Source organism: Brugia malayi, assembly GCF_000002995.4.
Source record: "Brugia malayi strain FR3 genome assembly, contig: Bm_v4_ChrX_scaffold_001, whole genome shotgun sequence".
NCBI lineage: Eukaryota > Metazoa > Nematoda > Chromadorea > Rhabditida > Onchocercidae > Brugia > Brugia malayi.
Genome location: NW_025062479.1, coordinates 18,363,118 through 18,380,845, shown reverse-complemented (window position 1 = coordinate 18,380,845; position 17,728 = coordinate 18,363,118). Strand labels below are relative to the sequence as shown.

Below are 17,728 nucleotides of genomic sequence, written 5' to 3'. Positions count from 1 at the left end.
AAGGACGACGAGTATTTACCATTATCTTTGATGTTTTTTCAGGCAGCTCTTTGGTCAGAATGTTCTGAGATGTTTTTTTTTTTTTTTTTTTTAAGTGACTGCCACTGCTAATTTAGCCAGTTTAGATAACCACTTCCCGCAAACAGAGTTGAGTACTTTAACCGAGTACTTAAAAAATTTCGTCAATTACTTCACTGTAATGCAATACATAAATGTCTACGAACATTCTTACTTGTATGAGAATTTCTTTCGAAATAAAAACTCGATCTCGTTCTGGAATTCCTAATGTTACCAATCCATAAATTTTACCATAATCCTATATAATACATATGATAGATTGAACCAACGATTTTCTACTTTCTGTCTGAATTAGTGAGGAATGAAATTCTCATCAGCCATATGGCAAGAGCAAGGTGCGACATAAGGTTTACATAATCCACAATAATTTACACATAAAGCAAGTTCGGGTATCACAACCATTCACACAAAAGCCAAATTTGAATATCAAATACCGTGATTAAGATAGAAATGTTTGTTCTTGAAAACCTAGACTAAGCCATTAGGGAGTCAACGATATCTTGGCACTAGACAATTTTGAGAAAAAAAGGAAGCTGGAATGCATTAGAATTCTTTTTATCAAGAAACTATTTCGTTTTAACAACCTTCTTTAAACACAACACTGATGCGTCCACCTTTCTTTTACCATCAACGACCTTTCCATAAAGATAGGATTCTCATTTTATACCATCCTCCATCATTGTGATTCACTAATATCGTAGTAACTTAGTGCCACTGCCAGCGAACCACGTCGAAGGTATCAATTCAATGTTGGTTTCTTTCAAATGTGAGCGTGTTTATTGGACGATGGGATTTGAATATTCTCAGTGAGCCTTTTGGGGATTCAAAATTTTGTGCATCTCTTATGGAAAGAGCTTACAGGAAGAATCCTGATTACGCCTGTTTCTCCCCGGTGACTGAGTTATTAACTAATCTCTTCCTCTAACAAAACTCATCCCTATGTCTTATTATCGCAGTGATGTGAAAACGTGCTTGTGCTTTTTCCCTGATCGGAAAGAATAGGGTCATTATCTGCTTCCGATGTTTTGACTGCAGGTTTTTTGAATGGAACGTCAACAGAGCCGCTTATTTATACCATACAAAGCACTCGGTGAAGTTTGTTCATCGGTTCCACCTGCTTTTCGGGTACTTCCAAGGAAACGGAACGAAAGTTACGTCATTTGTGCTGTCGAAAATGTTGTGATACAGTACTTGTGCGAAAATTTGCGTATAATATCCGTGAGTAATGTCCTGCCGGCTCGAATCAACGTAATTGCTGCCGACTCTCATTATATTTATGCCGCCATTGGTACAAGAATAGCGATTTTGTATTTAGCCAGGTATTTGATCTCAAGTTTTATTGCACTGTTTTATTCATTGAACTGGTTTCAATGTGAGTGCAAAGTGCTACAGAAGTTAGGCGTCATTGAAATATTCATTTTTTGAAAGGAAATTATATACAAACATATTTCCTTCTTCTTCTGTTTTTCAAAGTCTCATTTGCATATTTGAATTTTTGGATAAGTAGGATTTCATTTCAGGCAAGTTAAGCGATGGTTAGAGACATCTGATAATGTACGTTGGCTTCTTCCGTTTGGTGACATTCTTGTAGTTGTGGACGTGAAAAACTCGATCCATGTAATGGATGTTGATACTGGTGACGAATTGGTGCTGATTGAAACATCCGGACAGTTCGATTGTTCAGCAATTGCCCATCCAGCTACTTATCTTAACAAAGTGTTGTTGGGATCTAGGCAGGGTCGGTTTGAATTCTCTTTAGTGAATTCAGTACTTGTTTCAGTCAATTTACATTTATTAATTCTTTAGTGAATTCAATACTTGCCTCATTCAACTTATATTTTTCTAAAAATAATTTTTTGGTAAAGATACTACATATTCGAAATTCATGTTGGGATATGTTTGTACACCTGACATCTTCTACAATAATTTGATTTAATCAAATAACGTTTTTTAAGGAACGTTACGTATTGTTAACATAAGAACTGGAAAATTGATTCATGAATTTGGGAAATTGTTCAAGTCGGAAATAACAGTTCTGGAACAGTCACCAGCCATAGATATCGTTGCTGTTGGATTAAGAAATGGTCAGATTGTACTGCATAATATTAAATTTGACGAAGCATTACAAATGTATATGCAGGATGCACCAGTAACATCAATTGCATTTAGGTTTTTCTTTTCGAATTTTATTTTCGGCCAGAGTACTTATGGTTCCCCAGAATTGTTAACTTCAGTACTGTTTCGTCCTTCTATTATTAAATTCCACATTCATAAGCCATTTGCTATAATGCATAGTTTTTTTCAAGCTTCAGTTTGTGGACTTTCCGTTTAGGATCTTTTTATTTTTGGAATTTTAGAACCGATGGCGAAGAGACAATGACTACAGCATCAGAGAACGGAACACTGGCAATCTGGGATTTGAATAAACGTTCGCTGTTAGGACAATTACCTGACGCACATTGTGGTTCCATTACGGGTATATATTATGTTAGTGGGGAGCCGTTGATGATTTCAGCAGGAGTTGATAACACGTTAAAAACTTGGATTAATGACATGGGTGATGGCATGCCTAGGCAGTTGGTTTTGCTCGATGGGCATCACAAACCAGTTACCGCGATAAAATTTGTCGACAATGAAATGTGAGCTTATTTTACATTTCTCATATAATTTTTTTCTAAATTGCTTACTTTTTCATCAGAAGCTCGCAATTAAGAAAGAAGATGCTTGCAATTTATTTCAAGAAACATATCGTTTTCCTTAAATTTGGTTGTGTTTTTAATAAGATCAGTTTTGGTTTTTATTTTGTAGCTATTGCAAAACAAGTATTTTTGTATTCGATTAAATTTTTAGAATTGTAAAATCAATGAATTTTAGTATCCTTTCATCTAGTTTGGATGGTTCTGTAAGGGCGTTATCAGTATTACGTGATACATATAGACAAAAATTGGGAAATGCTGGTATTATGTCCAGGTTTGCTTTTTTTTATTTCTTTTTAGCTTACTTTCATTTTCATAATTATCGTTGTGTTCCATTTATTTCTAATTATATTTCATTACCTAAACTATTACATTTCTTTGTGTTATTCAATGCATCGTTTTTGATCCTGTAGAATGAAAGCTAAAAAGAAAAGACGTGACATCGAGAGCATCAAATTGAAACCAGTAATTGAAATGGATGTGGGATTAGCAAGGGAAGCAGCTTGGGACAATGTTATGTGTCGTCATATTGATACAACTCAAGTGACAACATGGACCACAAGAAAACAAGCTCTAGGAACATATTGCGTTCGTTTGACTGAAGTTTCATGCTCATTTTTGGTATTTACATAGTGATGTTAATTCTTCACTTCAGTAATTTCAAAATTAGCTAACTATCAATGAATTCAAAATATTCTTCAAAAATTCGCTTTTTTTCAGTTGCTTCATAAAAGATTCTTGACTAAACCACATCTCATATCTGCGTCTGCATCAGCAATATGCATCTCATCGTGTGGTAATTTCGGTTTAATTGGATATACAACTGGCCACATTGACTGTTTCAATTTACAAAGTGGACACCATAGGAAAACGTTCATTTGCAGTAAAAGTGATGAAAAAGCTCATCAGTCTATCGTTCGAGGATTGGCGCTCGACACACTCAACAGGCAGCTTGTAAATGATAAATATTTTGATTATTGTTCTTGTAGTTTTATCAAAAATTGAAAATATTTGACAAAAAAATACTGAGAACTTTCCGCGTCTCATACGTCCATAGTGTTTCACACTTTTTACTTCTCATACGTCCATAGTGTTTCACACTTTTTTACTAGTTGATGTAAAGGATGCGGTAGTACATGTGACACTTGCTTTATTACATTGTTTGACTTTTTATATTTTTCATATTTGAGGTCTCAGCTGAGCATGATGGACTAATTCGATTTTGGAGTTTCCGGAGCACGAAGTTGGTAGCAGAAATGCAGGTTCCATCACCAATAATGCGGTTTAGTATGAGTGGCAATAATTCGTTGCTAGCTCTTGGTGTAGGAAGTGGTTCAATTGGGGTTGTGGACACCCTGTGCCGAAAAGTTGTTAGGGTCGTGGATGGAGCCCACCGGTCATCCCTTACTGCCTTGGGATTTTCACCTGATGGTAAATGGCTTATCAGTGCTGATGACGAGGGTTTCATTAAAGTTTGTTTCTATTTCCTTGTTTTTATATTTTCATTAAAGTTTGTTTCAGTTTCCTTGTTTTCATATCTTTTGTATTTTATTTTGAAAATTTGAAATATCCGAAATACATGAAGGAATTAAATTTGTTTTACCGTTAGCATTAGTCATCATATTTTAGGTTTGGGATCTTATTACTAATAGCCTTATTGATGTTATGAAATGTGACTTATATTGTATATCATTTTGCTTCTCACCAAGTGGAGAATATTTGGCTACATGTCACTATGATCAAAGGAGTGTATATATCTGGGCTAATAAAGCATGGTTCACTTCTGTGAATGCTTTGAAAGCATTGCCATTAGATTATATTCCCAAGGATTCCTTAGTTTTACCTTTGCGAAGGTATGCCTCTTATCGAGAAAATTGTTTTAAAGTGGAAGCTATGCAGTCGTAGAGAAAACAAAGTGAATAACCACTTTTAAAAAGTTAAAAGCATAAAATATTGTTGCTGGAACAGTAAATAGGTTGAAACAACTCAAACTACAAATGGTTTTGAATATTACTGAATCATTGAAGCAAAACAGATATATATATATATATATATATATATATATATATATATATATATATATATATATATATATATATATATATATATATATATATATAATCATAAAGTTTTCTCTTCAGGAATTTAGAGGATAAAGTGCAGTGTTCAGTAGAAGGGATTGAACTGCTTACAGAAAGTGCTTGTGAAAACATACAGAAAGTGAAGCAGGTAGTGTTGAAGAATTAGTATTTTGTAAACAAAAAAATAGCTTTTTATTACCTTAATGTTTTACTCATTTTCTGATACTCTTATTATTCTAAAGTTTAAATTCAGTTGAAATTGCGAGGTTAAGATAATTATTTTCAGGTATGTAAAATGAAGACTTATAGCAAGTATTGTTTTTTATTATGACAAGTAAATTAAGGTTGAAAGTCTAATAACTTTGTCGGGTTTGGCACCTTCACGTTGGGTGAATCTGCCATATCTGGATGTAATTCGAGAGCGAAATAAGCCAATCGAACCAGTGCGAAAACCAAAAACTGCACCATTTTTCTTACCGTCTGTATCAACACTTGATGGTTTCGAGTTTGAAAAGATAGATGTTGGTGCTGATGTTATAGAACGGCGCAATGTATTAATGGCCAGACGAAGTGTCCTGGAGATCGAATCTTCTTTTGCTGAAACTCTGTTACGGTAGAGTTTTCTTGTCCTCCATAATTTTATATCTAAGTGCTTCATTTTACCTGTCGGATGTATTAAACTGACTTTTCATGAAAAATGTATATTGTTTGCAGGGCTTCAGACGATGCTCATTTCATCACTGCATTTGAATCTTTGAAGTGGATGAGTATCTCTTCGATAGACTTTCAAATTCGTATACTGCCAGAAAGAGTGAGTTGCTTTTTTTTGCATCCTTATTTGGTTCTTTAAATTTAAGTAACTTATTTCCAGGTGCTTCACAGAAGAAAATCAATTTAACTAGAGATTTAAATAAAACCAGTTACATTAGATTCAATGTAAATGTAAAAAATTATAGCTTCTTAATAGGACTGTGTCTACTAACCAATGATTTCATTTCAGGCTCTAAACAGTTTTTTGAAAATGCTTCTCACAGTTCTGAGGAACCATCGCGATTTTGAACTTGTCCAAACCTACTTGGCCGCTTTCTTGAAAATCAATCGGAGCAAGCTCTGGATTAGCTGTATTAAAGATGATGATTTGGATAAAACATTAAGCAAATTAAGTGATGAGCTGAGGATGAGTTGGGAAGAAATTGATCGATTGATGCTTCTTAATGCTTCTTTATTGCAGTGGATAAAAACAGCTCTGTTGTAGCAGTCGTATAATTGTCATTATTTTTGTTGAATTTTTTGTAAATATATTGTCTTTTGTTTTTTGATCTATGAATACTGTTGAATTAGATTTTAAAAATAAATGTATTGCATACCTTTTTAACTTTTTGTTTTGCTTTGGTATGCATGTTACATGTGACTTTCTTCTGGAAATCTTGCAAGTATGCTTGAAGCTTTGGTGTGAGATGCGTTTTTATTCAACCCCGGAGTAATTGCGTTTATTTATAAGAATGGATCAACTTCCGAAATTTCAGGCGGAGGAGGATTTTGCTTTAAGGCTCCGATAATTTACAGTTAAAATGTCCAAGGGAAGCTGCATTAACGGTGCGGTGGCGCCCATATCAAGTGGTAAGTTTTTATCTCCTTGCGTAGGATGCATAGAACATTTGCAGAATTGAGGGTTTATTATAAATTTGCTTATTTTTACTAGCAGGCTTTTTTGGTTTTTTTTTTTTCTTTTGGTTTTGATATGGACGAAGTTTTAGTTCGTCTTTCTGAATATCTCAGAAGTAGACTAAGATTGCTATTGCCAACATTCGAGTTGCTCATTTTAGAAGAGAAGACTGGGAAAAAGCTCAGCAGAAAAGAGCTGAAAAAGCTACAAAGAAAAGCAGAGTATGAGCGTGAGATTAAAGAAATGGGTGGTACAGTTGAAAATCAAAAGGAAAAAGAAAAAAAAGGTTTTTTCATGCTTTTTATGCATTAGGACTGATATTTTTACGAAATGCTGTTAACTAAGATAATGGAAGATATATTTATCATATTTTTGAAATAAAGATGCATTCATTCCTAACATTGAACGAACATGCACTCGGATGCAGTTTTTTTTTCCCCTTTTGCTGTTTATTAACTATTTACTAGATATATCCGAAATGTTTAGGAAGTGGTGGAATTGGGTCAGGTGCTGAACTTGGACAACAGTTTTCCGTTTCTCAGCAAGCGAAATCTGCTGGACAACGAATTCAGCTTGAAAATGCCGTTGACATTAAGGTAAGTGTGTTAAGAAAAACATCTAATTTTTCGTTTTTTTTCGAGTGAATTGAGAAATGTTGTTGTAGAACTTTAAGATATTCACAGAAGAAAATCACACGGTCGAATTTAATTTATTTTAAACAGACTCTTATTTCTTATACCTTATGTTCTACAATCTGACGTAAAAAATGTACCTAATAAAGGATATACAAAAAGATAGCATACAGATTGCAGCGTAGTAGGTAATTATGGCCGTTGATTTTAGGATAAGCTTGTTCGTTGCAGGTGGAAAACTTTGATATTGCAGCTCAAGGACGAGTTTTGTTTCACAAAGCTGAGTTAACAATAGCTTTCGGAAGACATTACGGTCTCGTTGGCCCAAATGGGTATGCAATTAACACTCTTCAATTTTTCATGATGTTTCATGTTTTTCGTTCTTAAGGATTAAATTTTATTGCTTTATAGAATGGGCAAAACTACACTTTTGAAACATATTGCGGCCAGAAGGTTGGACATTCCACCAAATATTGATCTTCTTTATTGCGAACAAGGTGTATTTGAAAATTAATTTAGTGCTGAAGAAGTTTTTATTACTTCAGGTTTTGTTTCCATAGAAATTTTATCTTTTTTTCATCTTTAACCTTATCTTTTTCATATTACTGATTAATTCCGCAAATTTCAGAAATTGAAGTTGACAAGACTTCTGCTATTGATGCTGTGGTTAAATCAGACAAACATCGCCTGGCTCTGATGCAAGAGGAGACTCAGCTGATAAAGAAGTTAGAAAAAGGAGATATTTCAGTTGGCGAACATTTAAAGGAGGTAGTTGTTTAAATCTGCAGCTGCAAATGTAGTGCAAGCAGTTTATTATAATTAGTGGAAATCTGTTATCCTTGTAAATAAAATAAGTGAAATGCCAGATACTTTACTAAAATATTATAACGTCACTTTTTGTTAAAAAGTTACCAGAATGCAAATTAACAGGTCACTGATGAGCTGAAGAATATAAATGCAGACGCAGCAGAACCAAAAGCACGCCGTATATTGGCTGGTCTTGGCTTCACAAAAACTATGCAAGAAAAAGTTGTTGTTTTAGACTATATTCTTTTATAAGAAAGTTGTTGTTTTGAACTGTGTTTTAGACTTATATTCTTTTATCCATCTGATGCACTATATTATAAGTCCTTCATCAAACCTACACTTCTTAATTTTTTTAGCCAGTTGAAGCATTTTCGGGTGGTTGGCGTATGCGTATATCATTAGCCCGAGCTCTTTTCTTAGAACCAACGTTACTGATGCTTGATGAGCCAACTAATCATCTTGATTTGAATGCAGTTATTTGGCTCGATAAGTTAGTTTAAAATTTTTGCAAATCATCCTCCACTTCATTAACTGAGATGTAAGTAAATTGATTATTTCTGCACTCTTTTGACTTCAAATCAATTTTAATTAATAACTTACAGATTTACTATTATGTTTAAATTGACCTAATTTCAAAATTTTTATTCAGAATTTCTTATTGCAGCTATTTACAAATGTGGAAGAAAACCTTATTGATTGTCTCACATGACCAGGGTTTTCTAGACAGTGTGTGCACAGATATTATCGATTTGCAGGATCAAAAACTGTATTACTATAAAGGAAATTATTGTAAGTTTCGAACATAATTTTTGCACTAATTTGCGCAAACTATGTCATTACCAATTAGCTCCAATGGAAAAAGTAGCAAAAGAGACAAGCTATTAATAAACACCAAGATTTTAAGAGAGTTTATGTGTTTTGATCAACCAAAAAGGAATTCTAATCTAATTTTTGAAATATTTTATAGCTGCTTTCAAAAAAATGAAAGATCAAAAAATGAGAGAACACATGAAAGCCTTCGAAACTCAGCAAAAGCAACTAGCCGCTATGAAGAAAAGTGGTAAAAGTTCGAAACAAGCTGTTGAAGAAATGAAAAACCGATTACAAAACAAACAGAATAAAGTTAATAAGAGCAAAAAAGGATCAAGTGTTATGACTGATGAAGGTAATTTCTGTGAAGTGTTTACACTAGTCTTCGATTTGATCAGAAAGATGCCCGCAATGTAAACCTTGTTATCATTTAAATTTTATGTAATGCATTCGAGTTTATGTTGTTTATTTTAGTTAGTGCAGCACCAGTAGAATTGCTACAAAAAATAAAAGAATATAACGTGAAGTTTACTCTTCCAGACCCGACAAAGTTACCACCTCCAGTGCTTGGGTTACACGGTAAGGATTTTCAACAAGTAGTACAAATCTATTTTTGGCCTTACAGATTTGGCAGGAAAAGATGATGTTGTACTAATATACATTTTACCTTTTTTACACTTTTTTAGGCGTAACTTTTGGTTACAAAGACCAAATGTTATTTAAAAACCTTGATTTTGGTGTGGATATGGATTCTCGTATTGCGATCGTGGGACCCAATGGTGTTGGAAAATCAACGTTAATGAAGTTGTTGGCTGGTAAAATTGAGCCAGTAAGTTTTATGTTACTGTAAATCTTAACAGTTTTACGAATTTATACTTTTGATTAGGAATTAAAGATTCATTCAGTAAGATTGAGCTAATTGTTAAGAGGAGTCTGCAACACAAATGTTTGGAATTTAGCAAGAAGGTGAGGTCAGAAAACACAGGCAGCTACGCATAGGATGGTTCGATCAACATGCCAACGAAGTATTGAATGGTGAACAAACTCCAATCGAATATCTTATCACGAAATTTCGGATCGACTATCAGGTTAAATTTTAGCATTTATTTCAGAAAAAATTTAAGAAGCATTCATCTCTGCCTTGAGCAAATGATTTTTCAATTATTTGCCTTTGTTGAAATGTGTTGAAACTCTTTTCAGTTACATTGTAAGTTATGCACTGTTCAGAAAAATCATAAAAAAGCCGTCATTGTATAATTCATTATAGGATGCGAGAAAACGACTGGGTACAGTGGGTCTTCCCAGTTCTACACACAACGTAAAGATAAAAGATTTATCTGGTGGACAAAAATCTCGTGTTGCACTCGCCGAGTTGGCTTTAGGAGCTCCAGATTTGCTTATATTGGTCACTTTTTTATACTGTTTTATAGATTATGTTTTCATAATTCTAAAAAAAAAAAATTATTCTTTGGGAAATACAAGAGATTGTTGGTATTTGCTGTTCCATTGAGATATATCAAAATCTTGCTGGAATACCAATTCTGAAGTCGTAACTTTAACTGCGTCATCACTATTATACAGCAATGTTAATAATAGTGACTCTGTTCATATCTATAATTTTTTTTTTATACTTTATTCCTTTCAACCTTGTTGTAAAAGTGCTGATCTCAATGACCTTTCACCTCTGTTTATTCTTAACGGGTATATCTCCACACTCTGCAGCATAAACATATGGAGGTAATGGGACTTATAAACTATCAAATATAAGTATTTTATTATTTTTGTCTTTCCTTTATTTCTGTTTCTTAATAAAGCACTATTTCCAAACTGTTATAAAAGTTTTTCTAGGACGAACCTACAAATAATCTCGATATTGAATCAATCCATGCACTGGCAGAAGCAATTGAAAACTTTGGTGGTGGTGTCGTAATGGTTACTCACGATGAACGTCTGATCAGGGAAACAAATTGCCAGTTATGGATTGTTGAAAATTTGGTTTGTTATGGATCTCTACCTTTTTTATTTTGCATTCAATTCTAGTGTGTCTTCTTGATTGTTTAAATTGACATCATATAGAATATAGTATTCGGAATATCATTTCATAAAGGTTGAAGAAGTAATCGTTTCATGATATTTTTTTTTTTCATATACGTTTCATGATACTTTTAATGGCCTAGATATTTAAGTATTAAAAAATTAAATCTGGATATCTAAATTTAGACAAAAAAATATATTTGAATCTAGATATGGAAAAATATTTAAGTCTAGATATCTAAGCTAGATATTTAAATATTTATTCAATGAATTTAAATTATAGGGTATTGCTGAAATTGATGGCGATTTTGAGGATTATAGGAAGGAGATCCTGGAACAGCTTGGGGAAACACCAACATTACCAGAACGATAAATTGTTAACTAACTTTGATACCACTTTGAAAAATTCCTAGCTTTTTGTATGAATTGAATGACCGGTCCTCAACTTTTATGACTCAGACTTATCTGATTTAAACCACTATTTTAATCTGTTGTCAGCATATTTAATATCCTTAATCTCCGTTGCTTCTTGTGATATCAACTTTGATGTTTCAAAATATTTTCGTAAAATATGTATCAAGGCCTTTCTCCAGTTTTTGTTCTTTAAGAAGCTAACAGCTCAACTTTTTATTCAGTTTGTTAAGACAGTAGGGCTGCTCTGTTTTTTAGTAACAAATTATATTTGTACATTTCTGGTTATTGTTTTTTCATTCTTGTTCCTCATATCTTTTTTTGTTCACTGGCACTCAAAAGCTTTTGCTTGTAATGAAATGTGAGACATTTACTTGAGATGGTGTTTCATTCTTTATATCAATGTTTATTATTTGAACCACTGAACAATTCAGTCCCTCATTTTCAAAAAAAAATGTCATTGGGCTGGAACGGAAGTTGAGATTGGTCCTTTGTCTTGGATGATGTTTGAGGTCAGAACAATTTTTTTTCTGGTCTTTGATTCTTGAAGACTTCGATCTTAATTCCTCGACTTAATATTGACATTTTAAAAATAGAAAGATATAACAAATGCATCAGCGATCACTCATTAGATCACATCCACAAAAAGAATATTACATAGAAAAAGGTAAAGATCTGAATCTCAAATTTAACTTAAACAGAAGGAAATGAATTTGTGATATGCTTACTGTTTTCATGCCTATCAAAGTAAACAAAAAGCTTCAGCGGTGAGAATAGAGTCTGGTGAATGCTCTTATTTCTACTTTTACGTTTCGTTGAGGATGGGGCTGGAAATTTCCTTGAAGTATTGTAAAATTATAAGGAATTCCCCGCAAATTGCATGCACACAGGGAAAAAGATTCAGATACTGTAAGAACAGATAGCTTGGTCTAAATTTACCAAAACAAACAAAAAGGAATAACAGGTAACCCTGATAAGGTGTTATCGAAAAAACAGAAATAGGGAAGAAATCAAGCCTTACTGGTATAGTAGTAAGTGAGATGTACCTTATTCTTTATGAAGAAATTGGACGTTTTCGTTTGGCCAGTACCATGCGTTACCAAAAAGATTTTATATCAAACATATTTGTTAATTTGGTATTGATGCAAGGAATTTATATAAATTTGGAGTTTCAAAATACAGTGACAAATTATTTAATCTTTCTCGGCTTAATTTGAAATCTTATTTAGTCTTAAAGAATTTTGTATTAACCAGAATCCTTAAAAACTGTTAATAGGCAAGATGGTAAATTCGTGGTCAATTTTTTGTTTTCCACCAAGTGAATCGACCATTGATCTTACCACCACCCATCTGATTCAATGTCAATTTGCTGTCTAAAACTAGCATGATTACTTATATTTAACTTTTTTATTCTAGTCATGAAAATTTTTTAATTCAAAATTTTTGCAGAATTCATATCTTTTACTTTCTAAAATTAAGATCGTTACTTTTGCTTTAATCTTTTTGTCTAAAATGTTCTGTTTTGGTGCCTTAACATTGCAACTCTGCCTGACTCATTTTGTTAAATTTTGATTCTCGCATTTTGTTGTGAATGGGGAGAGAAATAAAGCAGTTGAGACATACTTTTGAGATTTTGACATTACTGTTTGTTTGACTCAAAAATTTGACTCAATATCATCTTTCTAACGATCGATACAGTTAGATCAGTGCAACAACAGATACATAGACTGACATCCATTTCTGGTAAGCTACATTTTCTAGATATTTTTATTTCTTATCTAATTTCATTGAAAATTTAACATCGATAGATGTATTATCCATCTCCTCTTTATAATAAAAAGAAAGTCATACTTGAAGTGCGATAAATCGTTTCGCAAATCAGTTTCCTTTCTTCAGCTGTTGCTGGCGAATAAATTAATGGTCGTTGTAAATGCTCCACCCAAATTACTTTAGAACTGCGATCTTTACAAGTGAATACCACTTCTCTACCCATCATTATCAATTTCCACGAGTTCTTTAGATTCAAACCCGTTGCTGAGTCTGAAAGATTTAAAATAGATCAAAAATTTAACATCGATAGATGTACTATCCATCTCCCTTAAACTTTAAGTTTAAAATAGCAAACTCTGGATAAAATGAATATAAACTCGGGTGGAAAGAAAAATGGACAAGTGAATGAATATGGATGAAAAATGATATGGCTCAGTATTGTTTGAAGAAAATTCTCATTTCTCTGGAAACTAACCTCTTCCATCATTACAATTCAGAAATGTTACTGAATTAAGAGAAATCCGGTCACGGAATATATAAAAATTACGCTTGATGAGATCTTTTTTACATATTACCAGCGACTGATCAAATAAAAATAGCAAAACATCTTTATGCCAAATGATATTTCCACCAATAATATAACGACAGTATACTTCACCACTATGTATCATTCGACTGTTAGTTTCGACTAGATCTGGACCCTGAATTTAACTTCAGTCTTCTTTGTACCTCACAGACTTCTTCAATTTGTGTAACATGAATATTAAATGTGACAAATATTATGAAAAAATTCTGAAATGATGTATTTCTTCTTCCCTCGTTACTTTACATTTAACTTTATAGTTGAAGTTGAAGAGAGCAGTACCCACCCTCCATCCTTCCACATTCATTTGCCATAAGACGATCTGCTGTAAACCTTCTAATCGTCGTTTCTTTTCATTTATCATCGCAGCAACATTTTTCATCGCAGATACTGCAATCTTAAAATTACGCAATTTTAAGAGAAGAGAAAAAGATGATTAGACGTTCCTGAAATATTCATTCTATTCGGATATGTTGAATGTTAAATATTTTTTGGCTGAATAAGGTAATGTTACAACATGAATTTATCACTTAAACAAATGAATTATTCTTATTTCATACCTTTACTGGTTCTCTGTCTATGTGTGATGTTGGCGTTGCTTTTAGTAATTCCGACAATTGTAACGGATAACGACATATCCTCTGCACGGGCGCTAACAAAAACCCTTCTAAAGGTAACTTTGGCATTCCTCGAAGAAGTCGACATGCCTAAGTGATAAAGTCGACACATAAATCAGAAAGAGGATTGATGACATTATCGACATTTTTGTGATTCTCAAAATATGATATATCTTGTAAATTACCTCGAAAAATTGGTAATAGTGGGTTTGTTCGGTGAGTAACGCCAATTCGGTACTCGAAACCGGCCGGTTATTGCAATACTCCGAATAAATAGAAAATTTTGAACGCTGAAAAATGTATAACTTATATGCACATACCACATTGCAAAAAAGATAGCGTAGGTTTGGATTATTATAGCAAGCGGTGAGTGGAAATAATCAAAATATTGCATTCTATCTTGTTTTATTCAATTTATGATGGATAAATTATTTAAAAACTGCTTTTTTTTTCCTCCGTCAGTGTTATTTTTAGTATTCAAATTGCTAATGTCTTTAGCAATAAATGAAAAGAATTGAATAAAAAAAATTAACATTTCGGAGAAAAATGGCTCCAATAGCAGAGCTCTCGGGAACGTTTCGATTAAATGCTAATTCAAGCTCCCGAAGAAATTTACAATGTAGAGCATAAATGGCTTCAATATTTCCGAAAAGGCGCTGTATGCAAACTGCCGGGAATAGGTCGCTACGACGACGACATTGCTCCGTAAAACCCTGCAAGTGTGCTATGCAAAATGCATGAAACAGAAACCAATGCATTTTATAATTATCAAAAATGAAGTCGGAATGTCTTAGCTGAATGACTATAAAGTGTTTAGCAAAAATCGATAAAAGTTCGAATGACTTCATTTAATTCTGCAAAGTAATTCTGATTTGCAGAGTTCAGAACTATTCAATTCTAATGTCTCCAAAAATAATCTTAGTTAGAACGATAGATCCGGAGTAGTGTCACGAATTATTAAATCAATTGATAGGATAAAAATTTCGTTACCTGAACAATATTTTGCAATAAATTGACATAATCACGTTCGGTTTGCATTAATTCTTGAACTATTTTTGCTCGCAAAAACCTCATCGACTGTGGGAAATAACTTAACGAAGGAATGTCTGGGATTGACGGATTGCTATTTAATATCTGGAACGTTAAATATTGATCCTAAAATGTGTAATATTTAACTTAAGCCATTTTTTCCGTCTTGCTACATTTTCGGAACATCAGCTTTCCACTGTTTTTAATTGTTAAATCCTCGGGATGAAAGGCCATTTTGATAAAAGAAAGAGAAACTAACCCTAACATAAGATGATGGGAACCACCCAACCCTTTCACGACAGTTACCGTACCAAAATTCTTCATGCGATGAGTAATCCAGCACTGATATGATATCGCCAATTGCAAACGGTAACTCATTAGGTAATACAGCTACATGATCCCAGACTGCTTCAGCTGATAATAAGCACTGAAATTAATTTGTAACTACTGACTGAGGAGACAACGTAAACATGAAGAAGATATATCATGATCTAATAACAGTATCCGATGTAAATGAATTAATTAAAGCAATTCAGGCTTATTTTGGTCCTGTCACTTTCTGTAAACAAGGCAGTAGAAGATACAACATTTTCTTCTTCAGCATCAACGAAATGAAAAGTTGAAAACTTAGCAAATCTGAGATCATACTTATTCCTTCTACCTACACTCTTCAACAAGGAAATTATTAGATTCTTTCTAAATTTAAACTCTCGGTTCTTAAAAATCTTTTAGAAATTTCTGTACCTGTTCATCACCACTGGACATTGTACTAGAAGTGGTCATAGACGATGACATGCTGTGTACGGAACTACGAACGCTATGATCGTTGGTTGAAGAGGCAGTTTCTGGGGTACGAAGTCCACTGAACAGGGCATATGCACTCATCCGGGATATATGAGATGCTGTTGCTGATCCGTTGTCTGAAAGAAATCTTCCATTATTTCACGAATGTTTTCTTTAGGCTTTATCAACTGATAAGATATTCCCGGCAGACAACTTGACTTAGTCTAAATGCGACAGGTTTCTGAAGATTTCTTATTTCCACCTCCTTTTGCAAATTTTTAATCTTGATAGACCACGACAGTTCAAGACTTCGTTGCTTTTCATTCATAATAATTCATAAAAATGTAGATCGTACCGCTTTCATCATCGCTATCGATATGAATCGGAAAGTATACTGGATGGCTGCGTGATCGTTTAGTTGCATTGCTATTATTTTTTCGTATCAAATGTGATGGCAGTTCGAGCTATAATGACAGTTATTTAATTTTAGTTTCAAACTCATATCCTAAAACTTTCAGTTTAACTAACTTAAAACTGATGTCAATTTAAATTTCAATTTCACAAAACTTTTACTTGTACAATAATCCTTAAAATTTGTCAAATGAATCTGCTTCTAATGAAAGCTACACATTTTTTTTTATTGGTATACTTACTGTATATACTTATCTTTTCTCAGATGAGGAATCTTTGAATGAAATTTAGACAATTCGAGCTCCAATTTTAAAGATAACAGTAGATAATGTTATGAAACAATTTGAAAAAAGGTATTTACAAGAATTCACTATGAACAAAACAATTATATGTATTACTGATTTATCGCCACTCTTAGTCACACTATCAATAGAAGGAAAACATCTAGTTGTAGTTAAAAGCATTTTAATTCAAATTTAAAAGAATGTAATTTCAAATTTAAAAGAGTGAAAGTACTTTAATTTCAAATTTAAAAGAGTGAAAGTACTTCGGTTTCTAAAAATAATCCAAAAATGTTGCAATTCAAATGTTTTTAAAAGAGAAAGTAATTCTACTTATTTCCATCGCTGCTATGAAGCCAAACAGATTGCAAATCTGTAATTCTACAAACATGGAAAAAGTATTTACTTCTTCGATAACAGCCAGTCGTACCATATATGACGTCTTGTTCACTTATACTACTACTACTTATCCGTTGTTTTACTGCTTTGCTGCATAATAACAATTAGAACAATAGTCACTTTAATGAGTACACAACTGCTGCAGATGTATCAGTCGCAAGAGAATAATCATATCATAAAAGATAATTATGTGACACCTATCCTGAGAGATCAACATCTACAAATCGCTCGATGACGGATATCGTCACTGATGAGAAAGAGATAAACTTGAATTCTCTTAAAGGACCGATCATTCTGAATTGATCTCTTTGCTGAGTTGATTATTCACTTCTACTTTAACGTGTCAAAATTAGCTTGAAAACTACAACAGAAGATGAAATTCGTTATCAGACGCTAAAAATAAATGTTTAAATAAGCTAGAATTGAATGTTTAAATAAGCTAGAGAGTAATCTCAAGACCGAAAAACTTTAACCTAGTTCAGCAAAAACCTCAAAAAAAATGGGACTTAAATAAAGAGAAACAGCGAAAATAGCCTTTCGACATGTCAATAATTTTGATGGAGAAATAACACAGTTCTTTCCCCGAATATTGTCATGAAAGTGAAAATATTGATATTTAATTCACAACATTTTACTAATA

The 17,728-nt window shown here is 33.0% G+C and overlaps 3 protein-coding genes across 4 annotated transcripts; 2 read left to right on the top strand and 1 right to left on the bottom strand.

Moving 5' to 3' along the window:
- Window positions 1-1,122: 1,122 nt before the first annotated feature.
- On the top strand, window positions 1,123-6,110 carry Bm13865 (Uncharacterized protein; the record flags this gene model as incomplete). The annotated part of the gene is made up of 13 exons (XM_043075298.1): window positions 1,123-1,397; window positions 1,599-1,816; window positions 2,034-2,247; window positions 2,436-2,717; window positions 2,953-3,048; window positions 3,188-3,362; window positions 3,495-3,728; window positions 3,965-4,246; window positions 4,404-4,627; window positions 4,916-5,003; window positions 5,200-5,468; window positions 5,570-5,666; window positions 5,856-6,110. The coding sequence occupies 13 exons, from the start codon at window positions 1,123-1,125 to the stop codon at window positions 6,108-6,110; spliced, it is 2,709 nt and encodes a 902-aa protein (XP_042931232.1).
- A 316-nt stretch (window positions 6,111-6,426) lies between these two features.
- Window positions 6,427-11,177, top strand: Bma-abcf-1 (Uncharacterized protein; the record flags this gene model as incomplete). The annotated part of the gene is made up of 16 exons (XM_001898096.2): window positions 6,427-6,475; window positions 6,682-6,807; window positions 7,008-7,117; window positions 7,385-7,485; window positions 7,565-7,650; window positions 7,782-7,921; window positions 8,084-8,182; window positions 8,317-8,450; window positions 8,625-8,749; window positions 8,928-9,125; window positions 9,245-9,349; window positions 9,457-9,599; window positions 9,730-9,858; window positions 10,038-10,175; window positions 10,619-10,765; window positions 11,088-11,177. 16 exons carry the CDS (start codon window positions 6,427-6,429, stop codon window positions 11,175-11,177), a joined length of 1,920 nt encoding a protein of 639 aa, XP_001898131.1.
- Window positions 11,178-12,511: 1,334 nt separating this feature from the next.
- Bm12527 (Uncharacterized protein) lies at window positions 12,512-17,122 on the bottom strand (the record flags this gene model as incomplete). 2 transcript variants are annotated; one of them, XM_001898095.1, is made up of 12 exons in its annotated part: window positions 12,512-12,588; window positions 13,067-13,255; window positions 13,461-13,686; window positions 13,855-13,965; window positions 14,129-14,275; window positions 14,371-14,475; window positions 14,719-14,898; window positions 15,176-15,340; window positions 15,474-15,641; window positions 15,959-16,134; window positions 16,353-16,461; window positions 17,096-17,122. In XM_001898095.1, 12 exons carry the CDS (start codon window positions 17,120-17,122, stop codon window positions 12,512-12,514), a joined length of 1,680 nt encoding a protein of 559 aa, XP_001898130.1. The 2 variants fall into 2 exon arrangements, with proteins under 2 accessions (XP_001898130.1, XP_042931231.1); XM_043075297.1 differs by lacking the exons at window positions 13,461-13,686; window positions 13,855-13,965; window positions 14,129-14,275; ... (5 more) ...; window positions 16,353-16,461; window positions 17,096-17,122 and having other exon boundaries at window positions 13,067-13,211.
- Between the last annotated feature and the right edge of the window lie 606 nt (window positions 17,123-17,728).